The sequence below is a fragment of the Xylocopa sonorina genome, chromosome 15 (genome assembly GCF_050948175.1).
Source record: "Xylocopa sonorina isolate GNS202 chromosome 15, iyXylSono1_principal, whole genome shotgun sequence".
In the NCBI taxonomy this organism is placed as follows: Eukaryota; Metazoa; Arthropoda; class Insecta; order Hymenoptera; family Apidae; genus Xylocopa; species Xylocopa sonorina.
In genome coordinates, this window is record NC_135207.1 from 3,416,552 (window position 1) to 3,430,116 (window position 13,565).

Sequence of the window (13,565 nt, forward strand, 5' to 3'; positions counted from 1 at the left end):
TCATTAATTATAAGACGCGAGACAGAAAGAGAGAAAGAGAGAAAGAGAGAGAGAGAGAGAGTACAAGACGCGAGGGTCACGACGTTGGATGTCTCAGGAAACGGATTCCCGAATTCAGTGGGTTCTCTTGGAAGAAAGAGCTAAAGGTAAATAAAGGTAATAAGAAAAGAGGTAATGAAGAGCTTCTTGAAAGAGCTAAAAGGTAAATAGGAAAAGGGAATAGAAAGACTTGATATTAAGAGTGTAGGCGCGTTAACAATATCCCAAAGATATGACCACTTAGGATCTCAGGACTACAAATACGCCTTGTCCTCCACTTTAGATGGAATAAGCGAAAGTTTTTAATTCATGAAGGATGTACAACTACGAAAGAGGATAATTCGCCAAGTACTCGAGCGATACTCACTCTTCAAGCTGTCTCTGCATTTCGCTCCTCGTCCGGCAGAATTGATACTCACACTAAACTGGTTTGGTAGGAAACTTCGTTTGATACGAAGGCTCGCCACGAAGTGGAGACCGCTGATCTTCACTTCTGTGTCCATCTGGTGGGATAAGGGCTCCTTTAATTGGACGTACGTTGGCGAGAGGTGTCGTGGTCAGATCGAAGTGTCGGTTTGTGCAGCGTCCAAGCATCCTGATTCGTGGTTTCTTAGATCAACTCTTTCGCATGGGCCAGGACGGGGATCTTCTACCCTTTTCCTGTGCCACAAAGTAACGTGACGACAGTTATGCCATCTCAGGACGTCTCGTTGCGCTGCATCCAGTCAAATCTTCATGAACCTGCTACCAGGCACGGTACTTAACTTCTGCTCTTAACTTAACCAGGGTGACACAGAATCCTTTTTCTTATTCTTCACTTTCTCAACCAATTAGTAGCGATGACCGTCTTTCTCAACCAATTAGTAGCGATGACCGTTTTATCCTTGTTTGATCAGTGAAAATTTTTAATTGACGAATCTGTGTGGTTTATGTTCTAAACATACACATTCCAACATTTTTCTTGTTCATTGCTCATCATTTATCCGACAGAAATCATCCGCTGGTAGAACAAGTAACATCACACGAGACACTTTAAACTGTATTCAAAGTATTTAAGTAAGTAAGTAAGTGTTTTTAATAAACGAATGGTTCTAGTTTTCTTTTCTAATTATAAAACTAATGTCGAACTCACTTTAAACACCTCTAATATCTGAAAAGAAGTAGGGAATCAGTTGTATCGCGGTGTCGATAATAATCGAGACGGATATTTACGACTTCTGTTGGCGTAGTCACATCCAGGACTCGACTCTCCGCGATTATAGTTGAACAATAAGTTTATTTTATATAATCTTTACAATTTGTTGTTTACATGCACGCGCAATCTTGCGTTCGTTAACTAACTTATATATTGACAATGTTATTGCTTAATCGCAATTGAAGATCTATCAAGATCCATGAAACGCGTTGTCCAAAAGCGTTATCGATTGTAAAGTATTAAAGTATAACCGGGGTTGCAATGAATGATAATATCGTTTAGTTCATATAGAGACTTATATTTTTCATCGATGGAGAAACAGACTCTGGAGACAAATGAGTAACATCGTTTAAGTCTTGTCGTAACGTAAAGTTCGCATCGATCGATAAAATACATTGAGTTTACCGTCAGCAGAAGAAACAAAGCAACGTGTTTTTTAATCGATTAAAATTCCGCATACAAAAAAGGGTCTACAACATTTACACATATGCATACATTAATTAGAGAATGCGCTCTCTTGTTAGTTCTCTCCTAATGTCTTAATTATTACGGTTTGTATATAAAATTTTCTATTTAGATAATATATATTTGTTCGTTCGTGAACACCTGCAATTAATATTAACGAGTATTCGAGAGCCTCGTAAACGTTTCTGAAAAATCAGTATGCAATACAGAGTGTCCATAACTGTCAACACTTCAAGAAAGCGTAATCACAAAGACACGATATAATCGAAAAATGTACAAAACATGACATTTTATGTAATCGTACAATACTATCATACAAATAGGACATTGGCATTTTAAAAGTATAATCCAGCGATAGAATTAAATTATCACAAACAATCGTAAACAACGAAGCAAGATATCCGTATACTCTAATACTTGATCACGAAAATCGAAAGTACTTACGCATTAAATACAGATTCAATATCAAATAAATAGCCATCGTTCTCGATTCGATAACAATACTATACTTTTGTTTAAAGACCATAACTAGTCGACTCAAGCTTCATGAAACACGGAAATATCTTTATAAAATATCGCGTTAAATAAAAATAAATGCATCGATACCTCTCGCACGCGCAAGGTACGCCCTTGATAAATAATCCTTTGTATTATGTTGTATACATAAAGCATCTTGACTGCTTCGATAATACATCGTTGTAACCAATGTTAAGAACCACCGTTGTAACAAATTCACTCCTATGGTCCGCTATCTGTAATAAGATCAGTTTTTTCTACGTGTTCCTATAAAATTTCATTTTGCATTGCCTTCTAATTTACTCATTTCTTTTTGCTCAAAAACACAAAGCACAGTCTTTACGAACGTTACAACATCATATCCGCTAAGCACATAGAGTCTAATTTGCATCCATAAACTTTATGCGTCAACATGAATGACGATATCAACAGAAACAAATAAATGCACATCTCTGTTCTCGTTACTTTCGAACAAATATTAATCATTTCACACTTGATTAGAGTAATATTGTACCAGATATAATATTTACGTACCTACGAATGTATTCCTATGTATTAGCACTCGGTGGTGGCTTAATTTGATCGCTCCTGTCGGTTCCCACCGTTTCTGATCTGCGCTCCAATGAATTCTCCGACGTGACTTCGTCTGAATGATCTGAACGATCATCGTCGTTAGTTGGCCTTTCGCCCTCGACGTCCTGCTGTTCGAGCAAAGGCATGTCCAAGGAATCCGAGGAAATACGCCTGACACTGCTCGCTTGTCCAGCCACGTCCGACTGCGTCTCCTTTGCGTCTCGCACGTTGTTCAACGAGTCAGAGCTCAACGAAGGAAAGTCTAGGGTGGTTTTCATTTCTAACGAATCTGAGCTACGACACAACGGGTAATGCTTCTTATCCATGTTGTCCTCCAGCTCGAGGGAATCCGTACTCGTCTCCATCACGTTGGTTTCCCTCTGAGGAGGCTGCGCGGCTTCCTGCTCTTCCGGTTTCGAGGCAGACTCCGTACCAGCTTGAGCGCCAGCTTTCTCAGCGTCCGTGATCTCGATTTGCGAGATGTCCTCCGTCGTATCATCCTGACGATCGAATTTCTCCACGTTGGATTGAGCTATTCGTATGATCTCGTCGATTTCCCTTATTCGTTTCTCGTAATCGTCAGATCCTGACGTGCTCGCGTTAAACGATCCTGCTGTACTGACGTCTGCCTTCGTTCGTGGCAAACTCTCCAATTTGTACTTGCTCTCTGGACTCTCGTGTTCTAATAGATCTTCCTCCTCTCTAGCGCGCAGCTCGATCAAATGCGCCTCCCTGCACGCTTTCTCGAGGCCCTCGAAGTCCTTCAACGAGGACAACGAGATGTCGTCGCCGTGGCCTGAACGGCTGGTCGCGTATCTTCGCGGAAGACTGCCGTTGTTCACGGAATCGTGCGAGCCGCATTGCAATTTCTTCGAGTTCTCCGCGGCAACCGCGCTCTCTAAGTTCTCGAACTCCTGCAACGAGCTCAACGACACGTTGTCGTGGTCAGACGGCCTGGTGAAGTATTTTTTACCCGCTAAAACGTCGTAATCGGGGGTACTTCCGAAACTGCCGCGCATACTGCCCACGCTTCCTATCGATTCCTTGTGGCTACCTAAACTACCGAATCTGCTGCTTCCTGCTTCGAAATCGGTGATCTCCTCCTCTTTTATGTCCTCCAGAGGACCTCGATCGTACTCGATATCGTAGGCTCGAGTGTCCGCGTGAAATTGCATTTCTATCCACTTCTTACCACCCTCGTACTGTTCCTCGTCAGAGTACGACTGAGAGTACTGATCGTCGTTCGAGATTTGAGGTGGACTCTCCTCCGATTCGAACTCGAACAGCTCGTTATTTTTGGACGTTTGACTAGTCGACACCTGGGAATCCTCTCTCTTCTCGGTTATAAGGTTCTCAAGATCTCGATCGTACTGCTTACTGGCCACTTGCGGTACAGCACTGATGCGTATGCTTTTGCCCTCTGAATCGTACTCCTCTGCTTCTCTGCCAACTTCTTCTATAACTACGAAATCATCGATAATATCAGGTTTGTCGACCATCTCGAAGGAATCGCTGTCTGGCGAATGGCGATCCAATTTCTCTTTCTCTATAACCGTGTCGATAGATACTGCGGATGTAGAAGATGTCGACATACTGGCCTGTTGTATTATCGATGGTGTCGAGGTTTGCATGGACATTTCAGGACTTTCATCTTTCTGTTCAGGAAGCTTCGATTCCGCCATTGGTTCTTCCGATTTAACCTCCTCTGCGTCCTTCTCAGTCGTCGTTGGTTCTAACGAGACTTCTGGTTCAATTTTCTCCAAAGTCTCCAAAGTCTCCAAGGTTTCCAACTCAGTTTCTGTCGCAGCTTGAGTTGAAATTACTTGAGTGCACACACTTTGCACGCCATCTTCAGAAACACGCGACGTCATTATATCTACGGATTGAAGAGTGCCAGGAGTCATCGTTAAGGTGGTGGACGTGGCAGAATCTACCCCCTTGACATCTTTTGGTAGATCCTGCGTGGGTTCAGCTGTAGGTGCAATGCTGTCAACGACTTGGGCGAAGATCATTTCAGACGATCGTTTCATACGACAGGGTATGCTACTGTAAATCGTATCCATCGTCTCGTCGATTGGTATCTCGCTACCAGAAGAATCCGACTGCTCGATATGCTCCTCTTCGAGAGCGTCGTCAAGGTTCTCCTCCACCTCCTCCTTATCCGCGTCTGCTTCAGACGGTACCAACGTCTCTGACAGTTCACTGGTACTGTCGATGCTACCCAAATGACCTGAGCTCAAAGAAGTCAGAGATTTCATGGACTCGTGCGAGCTCATCGTAGTCGCGGCTGTGTGGTATTCTTGAGAGGTTGGTTTCGAAGAGGTGGAGTGCTCGATCGACATCATCGCAGTTTCGTATTCAGAAGCAGTAGTCGAGGGCACGCCGCACGATTGCAGCGCCTCCACGTCGGAAGAACTGGGTCGACTGCCGCTGTCTATCTCGTAGTCGCAGGATTGGTAGTTGCTGCTGTCGCCAGAACTGGAACCAAGATCCGCGTCGCTTTCAGAGGTGACGCGTTTCGAACCTTTGCCTGGTCTCTGTCGTCTCCTGAGCACTGGCCGCGGTAGAGCCAACGATGAACTCTCGTCTTTATTGTCTATGTCTGAGCCTGACCTACTGGCAGGCACAGGGCTAGGATGATCTTCGTCGTCTTTCGTATCTTCGTGGACGGTTATTGGAGCAGTCTCTACGTGAAACTTTTCAGTTTTGATCACAGGTGTCTCGCCACCCTTTGGTAAGTCTATCGGCTCTTCGAAGCTACTGGAAGTCGATTCTCCTACTTTCGCGTCACCCTCAGTGGCGTCCTTCCAGTCTGCACGCGATACAGAAGAATCGGACTTCGTTGGTTCCGCGTCCCCAGCCTCCTGCGATTGCTCAGGGAACGCTGGTGTGTATAAAAACGGTAGATCGTTTGGGATCGACTCTGGCTGCAATTTAAACCGGAACTCTGAGGGGGAATCTTTTATTTGAATCACAGTTTCACTATTCTCGCTTAACTCCTCTATCAAGTCTTGCTTCGCCGCCTCTAACGACTCCTTCACCTCGGCTATCTCTTTTTTAACTACCTGATCTAAAACGGTTATAGCGTATCGCGCACTTAAATCAACACTAGGGTGATCATCTTTTTTTATTTTAAAGGCACAAGTGTCGGAAGGAACTGTTGCGGATCTTCCTGGCTTTTCGTGCTTCTCCGTACCTTTCTCCATATGCCTTTTGTATTCCTCGCTGTGTTTCATTTTCGACAGATAAGCTTCCGTCCATTCCTTTAGTACATCGTCCACGCGTACTGCCTTATCAGACTCTGGTACCTCCTTGCCTGCCTCGTCTTTCGGCTTCTCGCCCTTCTCCTCGCCCTCTTCCTTAGTTGGTTTCGTTATTCTCTCCAATTTCAATTCGATATCTGCCCTCGAAACGATTCTATCCCCTTTACTCTCATCCTCGACTGTTTCTAAAGCAGTTACAGTGGTCACGCTGGTACACACTTCTGAAACACATTCCTCTGTTTTTAATACCTCTGCCTCTTCCCGTTGCTCTGTCGATTCAACAGCTTCAGATATTGGAACTTGTTCAACTTGACCAATGCTCTCTACGTATTCCTTAATAGGAGTTTTCGCATCGTACTCGCGTTGCAACGTGTCGACCAGTTCCTGACAACTGACGTCCAATTTATTTTCGACCAATTCGCTCTCAAAGTCTTGCTCAGCGACAGGAACCACTGTGAACTTCGCTGCTTTCGTAACTGTCTCCTTCGTTGACTCTATCACGCTGATGTCATCCGAGGATTTGGTACCCGACTCTTGCTCGTGATCGGTAGATCCATTCAACGAGGACAATCGTTCCTTCTTCTGCATCGACTCGTACGCCTCCAGTTCCTGATTGAAGATCTGCGACGGCTGCAACGTCTCGGATATCTCGATCTTCTCGTCACCAATCATCCAATCGACAGGTTTGATCTCGAGGCCGCGCACTTTTGGTTTAGGCGAGACCATAGGTGGGCTTTCGATCTCGAAACTGTCCGCTCTTTTTGTAATTATCATTGGATGTTCCCTTTGCACCTGAACCGGTTGAGAAGCCTCTTGCACCAAAGAATAATCTATGTTCGTGTCCTCTGATACGGTGCTGGGACTGATCGTTATGTCGCGTTCCTGGACCAATCTCTCGAACGAATCCGTCTCCACGCTTTCGCGCAACGATGGTATGCCTCTGCTGGTCTGCTCGGATATCTTGTGCTCGTCCATCTCCAACGAAGGCACGTCTACTGAATCGTCCCTCGATCGACTGCCCATTCCAGGCTCGAGAATTTCCAGGACTCTGGCGCCTGAGATTTCAGACACGATCTTGTCGCGAGGGAAACTCGCGTCGCTGTGAAAATCCCTCTGCAGCTCCATTTGACTGCTCGACTTGGTCCATCGTTGCTTCTCAGACTGTGGACTCAACGTTGGCTTCGACACGCTTTCCAGCTCGTTAGTGTCGAAATCGATGGTCTCCTCGAATTCTATTTGCTCTGATATGCTACTTGGACTCATGGTTATGTCTCGATCCTGCAATTTAGCCTGCGAGGATGATAAAGGTGGACTTTCTTCTTTCTCCTGGAAGGACGATTCTTCGTCTTTGGTTATATCTTCACTGACGCTCAAACTGTCCCTGGCAGAGCCTACTTCTTGAAACTCTTCCTGTATCGATGATCTCGTTCTTGGTAGTTCGGTTAAACTATCATCCATTTTACCTTGCTTCTCCTTCGTTTTCCTCATGATGCTCTCGAATTTACGAGTCAAGTCGTCAGCCAATTTCTCGTGATCAGTTTCAACGGTTTCGCTTATAATCTTTTGTAGATACCCTTTGTCGAGTAGCTCTGCCTTCAAGTCTGCAGCTGATTTAGCTTCGATCTCGCTTTCGATCGATTGAATCAACGTTTCCGCGATAGTGCGTGCTTCGATTTCTTTAAACTTCTCGCGTTGTTTCTCTTCCAATCCGTCGACCCGTGGCGCCGTTGGTTTCTCCATCGATTCTCGTTCTTTCTCCTCTCTCAATCTTTCCTCCTCTTTGGCTCTCTCCTCGCTTGGCACAAACTCCATAACGTCGTAGCTCTCTTTTATCTCTTTATGCGACTCTCTTTCAGCAAGTGTCTCGATACGATCCGTATCCGCGATGGGTATGGATATTCTCTCAGTTCCTGGCTTACCTTCAAGCGTTTTTGCATCATCTCCCTCAGCAGCCTTTTCTGGGATATCTTTCTTTATTCGAATCGCCACGTCTGCGTCGCTTTCTCTTAGCACACTGCTACCAGCCTCGTGAGTCACAACGCCCTCTTTGTCGGACAACTTCTCGAACATCTCCTCTTTTCTCTTCTCAGACGCAGCTTCAGACGCAGTCGCGTCTATTATTTCTTGCGTGTCCGTTAAATTCATCGACGTCTCTTGAATCGCGACTTTATCCAATCGCTCGCTCTTGCTTCGTTTCTCCTCCAACGTTTCAGTTGGCGATGTCTTTTTCAATTGCGATTCTGAAGATTTCTCTTTCTCCAACCATTCCTGCTCCTTGAGAGTGATTATTTTGTCCGTGCCGCTGGAAACTTCTGAGGATATGACCTCTTTCTTTTCTAGCATGCTGGAAGCTTTGTGGTCGATCTTCGAAGTGATCGTTGCAAACTCATCTTTCGCGGTACCAACGCCCTCGAACATTTTGAAAGCTTCTTGAGGGCTCGTGAAGGTTTTGGTGAACGTTTGGGTCTCGTTCTTCGTTATCAGATGCTCCTCCATCTTTGAAGTGACCTCTTCGCTGGATTTCTTTTCTGTAATCGTGTACGACTCGCTCTCTTTTCTAATTGGCGTGTCCTTCTTCGCTGGTTTCTCTGACTTGACGTCTATGACACGTTTTGGTATTCTGGATTCGAATTCTTTCTTTCTAATTGTTGGAGAAATCTCTGGCTCTTCTATGCTTGGTTCCTTGTCACCTTCGAGTTTACTTGGAACTTCTTTGATTTCTATGCCAGTTTTCGGTTTTGTTTCCTTTGGGATTTTGTCTTTCTCCATCTTTGCCGTGGAGACAGGAATGCGAGACTCAAATTCTTTTTTAATTATTTTCGTTTCAATCTCTGGTGGTGATTTTTTATCAAGTTCTTCTTCTTTTTCTTCTTTTGGTTTCTCTGCTTTCTCTGCTTCTTCCAATATCCTTTCTTCTTTTGCTGTTTCCACAATTTCCTCTCTCGTGACTGATTCTGAAACGGGAGCTACTTCAACTTCTTCTATGACCTCTATTTGCGTTTCTCCTTCCAAGAATTTCTGCGTTTTGTCCTTAATGTCGGTTAAAAAGGCAATCTCAGGTTTGATGTCACCGATCGATTGGATTTCGTGTAATCCGTCGCTGAAACTCTTCTCAAATATTTTCGTCTCGATTTTACTTTGAGGAATTTGCGACAATATGCCCAGAGCATCGCTTCCCCCTTCCACTTGAACAGACTTCAACACTTGCTGTTGCACCAGTGAACCATCTTCTTGTACTTTATAGATAATAGTAGTTTCTTCTGTTATCGTGCGTTTTCCACTTGTCCTTTCCTTAACAGTGTCTATTCTTTTTATTTCTGGTATCTCAGCTGCTTCTTCCATCCTTAATTCCGTAATAATTTTCTCCGCTTGTTCTTCGTCTCCTTTTATATATTTGGTAATATCGCGAGTATCTAATTGTGGAGCGAATTCTTGTATTTCTTCTATTTGTTGTCGCATCGTAACCATATCTTTATCTGTTACTTCCTGTTGTAATATCGTTTTTTGCTCTTCTTTCTCTACTTCTCTCTCAGGTTCTATTATAACGTATTCGATTATCTCGTGTTTATCTTCAGTTGTTTTGGCAGCAACTTCGTCTACTTTTTCTCGCCTTTCCATCTCTTCTTGTATTTGTTTCTCTTCCTTGACTAAATGTTCTTGAATGCTTTCCTCTTCTTTAGCTAGTTCAACTGGTTTCTTTCCAATTTCCTCTACAATTTCTTTTTCTATCGACACTTCTGTAATATACGTTCTCGCAGGTTCTTCCACTTCCGGTTCGACGCTTGCTCGTTCTTCGCCAGTTAATCTCGCAGCGAAATCGTCCAGTTCCTTTTCTTCTTCTTTCATTCTCTCCTTCTCTACACTTATCTCGAATGTTACGCTTTCTTTTTTATCTTCCTCTTTCATCCTCGTTTCCTCTACAATCTCCTTCACTTCTTTCTGATCTATACTTATTTCTACAGGTTCTGGAACGCTTGGTGCCTCGACTTTTGGAACGATCTCCACTACATCTTCCTTTTTCATCTCCACGTCCACTTTCAATTCGTCTAATTTATCTTTTTCAATTAACGCAGGACTTTCCTCGACAGTTTTTATTTCCACGTGCATTTCAATTGGCTCTTGTTTAATCGTCTCAACTGGTTTTTCTTTCTCAGTAGGAATCGACGGTTCTACGACTTCCTTTTCTACATCCTCCTCTTTCTTCGTTGAAATTTGTTCAACCTTCTCCTCTATCAATTGTACACGAGACAGAGACTCTAAATCTTTAATACCTTCTTTCAATTCTTCTGGTCTAACTACCTTCGTAATTACTATCTCTTCAGTCCTAGTATAATCTTCTGCTTCCTTACTTAATTCTATCTTAGTAACGCTAGCTACTGGAACGTCGCTTTCTTTATATATTTGTTTACTCTCATCCTTCTCCTTCTCGTCGTCGGATATCAATTTCTTCTCCTCTTTGGTTTCACCTTTCTTCCGTGCTTCCACTTCTATCGTAACAGTCTCCCTTTCTGCTTCTGCTGTTTTTATCAGTCGATCCACCTCAGCCACGTGCTTGTCGTCTTTCTCGACAGTTTCTCTGTCGCCTGGCTTAGGCTTTAACGATTTCTCCTTCTCAGACTTAACCGAGTCTTGCTGCTGCAACTTGGGCGGGAGTTTCGTGGTTTCTTTTTGTATTTGCTCCTCAAAGTATTGTGCCTTCTCTGCAACCGAACACTCCGATATGTCAGGCACGTTCAAATCTTCCATCGTTTCAGATTTTTCAATCTCCTGAACGATGTCTGTATCCTCGGTGACAACATTTTGTATATACTCACTGTCACTTTCGTTCACCGTCAACTGCGACGTGCGCGACACTTCCGATTCCGATCGTTGGTAACTTTCACGTTTACGCGAGATATCCTCCCAGAATTTCCTCTTCTCCGAGTACGTCTGCCTCTCGACGCTTGGCGACAGATCCTGCTCTTGCTCGACTACTTTACTGGAATAACTAGCATCTACGGATTCTAGGGAACAAGCCGCTTTTTGTGCAAGGAATTCGTGGATAGTAACAGCATCTAGAACAACCAAGAATTATGTTCACATTACTTTTTATTAGGTAAGTACATGCCAGGCATGTGAGGTACATCGTCAATTTTTACAATAACACATACATATTGATACATGACTGTTTGCTGGAAGATTATGCCATTCAACTCTATAACAAGCATTATACGCGTGAACGCGAACTTTTGTATTCATATAGTTGTGTTTTTTTCATTCTTTTTTTTTTTTTTTTAACTACACTTAACAACTTGTTTGAAAAAATAAATACAATCTCCAAAATATAACTCTTATCTCTCGTCCAACTGTTTAATAAAGTTTACTCTTTAAAGACAACACGTAACATGCATATGACTCTAAATCAAGTCTCCTCGACGGCTAAAATTAATATCCCATACGGTGGTCTATGATAATCTTGAGAACGGCAGTTTTCTCTGCAAGTACGAGTACAGAAGATTGCGTTAGTATTAAACGATAACATTTCAAGCGGAGAGATATTTTCGACGATCGAATTCTTGCAGTCCGTGTGCGTATTTAATTTGAATTTCAATATCGTTAGAATAGTATTCTGTTCTCAATTAAGTTGGTCCAAATTGTAACTTCAATTTATTCAAATTGCTGTAATTACAAATGAAAAACTGATGGAAATGTTTACTTAAAGCACGATGCAACAAGACGAATTAAAATAAAACTTACGTAAATATATGTGTATGTGTATGTGTGTGTGTCATCTTGTAAAGTCTAAGCAGTGTCGAAGCTGAAGTACTATTCGCGATTACCACGCGACAAGAAGTTTGAATGGGACTTGGATAAGGGCACGCGACCAAGAAAGGACTTACAATTGGGCCTGTCCATTCCTACCTTTCGACGTTCGTAAAGCATGCACTTTCGTATCATATAAGTTGCTGACTAGTCGCAATTACACATATTACAATTACAGTTAAGATTCTCACAAATGAAAATACCTACAGGTACTGACCTAGCCAGGCTGATAACGACTGATAATTTTCAAGAATGAAAATGATGAAAATGTGGAGATAATAATATAATCAGTGTTTCTCTACTTTATTAGCAGATTGTCCTGTTACAAGATTTTAATTTAAAAATAGAGGATAGTTCATTGCTGAAATGTCCACAAAAACCTGCTCTATGACGTTTGAATAAAAAAATAAAAGAAATCTTACTAATTTAAATTCTTAATAGGAAAGTTTCTCTTATTTTTTTTTTATTCAAGCCTCATATTTTTGCAGATACACACTTAAGTGTATATACATTGCCAATTTAAAGTATTCATAAGAAAGTTCCATTTAGTACAATGTACAAAGCAAAATTGTGTCTGATGCTAATGCACGTAGATCTGGAAATATTTTTCAGCCTGTAATGACCACTTATTTAGCATCGTGTGGTTTTCTTTATGACGACTGTGCACAATGCGAAAGAAAGATTAAAAGGTGAAGCGAGTGTACGAGGGGCTTCGATGCTGCTCAGACCTGGTTTTAAGAGCTGGGCATACAAAACGAATTTATGTACACTGTGTACAACTGGAACAAGCTGTATTTTAGGAGGATTTGAAGCAGAACTAAATATATCATAAGAGAAAATTAAATAATACGTGTTTTATGCGTATTTAGAAATACAACTGCAAATCCCCTTGCCTTCGAACCCTATATTTTTTACTTCGCAAATATTTTCAATATTTATATTTAAAATATAGTTTGTATATATTTTATTAATTCGTTTATTCGTGCCTCTAATTTTGGTTGTGCTACCTTCGCACAATCATTTATACTGCAACTGCATTTAAATTTATTCTCTTACTGTTTCTCTCCCCATCTCTAAATAAACTATATTTCTCATAAATAGATAATTATAAGCAATAATAATTGATATATATATATATATATATTTATTAAACAACTTTGCATTTATTAATTTTAAATTTTATGAAAATATTCTATATAATACTTTTTCCATCATTAGTAATATTAGTTAATAATTGCTCTATATTTACAGACACTGTAATGCTTAATATAGACGTACCAAGTACGCGTATGTGTATGCAAATAAATATTTCAATATATATTTTCGTGTAGAACGAACAATAGTTCTGATTAATGATGCAAACAGTGATATCAAGGTTCATTTAAGGACTCATTGCATGCCATATATTTCTCCTAAATTTTCAACAGTTTCCAAGATATTAATACCTAATATCTTATATAATCTGTATAATATCCTAACTGGTAATCTGTCGCTCTTTGGATCGAAGTACGGCACTAATCCAATAATGAGTTAATGGCTATCAAATGTCTTTTTAATTCTCCTGCTAATGCAGGCTTCTACTTTTACTTTCAAAATGGTACGTGGTAAACAGATGATACAGAAATCGTCTGTAATGATTCCACTAATTAGTGTAGTGTACGATTTTGGGATGGAATCTTGGACTTAAATGTTTATGTTGTCTCCTCTGCATA

The 13,565-nt window shown here is 41.7% G+C and overlaps 1 protein-coding gene across 1 annotated transcript in view; it reads right to left on the reverse strand.

Annotated features, from left to right (window-relative positions):
* Positions 1–2,161: 2,161 nt before the first annotated feature.
* The window catches only part of LOC143430860 (uncharacterized), a 33,566-nt gene continuing 22,162 nt past the window's right edge, over positions 2,162–13,565 (reverse strand). The window contains exons 27-28 of the mRNA XM_076907299.1: positions 2,750–11,105; positions 2,162–2,451 (exon numbers count right to left, since the gene is read on the reverse strand). Coding sequence (XP_076763414.1) covers positions 2,764–11,105 — 8,342 coding nt within the window. The 3' untranslated portion in view covers positions 2,162–2,451; positions 2,750–2,763. The remainder of the gene's footprint in view (positions 2,452–2,749; positions 11,106–13,565) is intronic.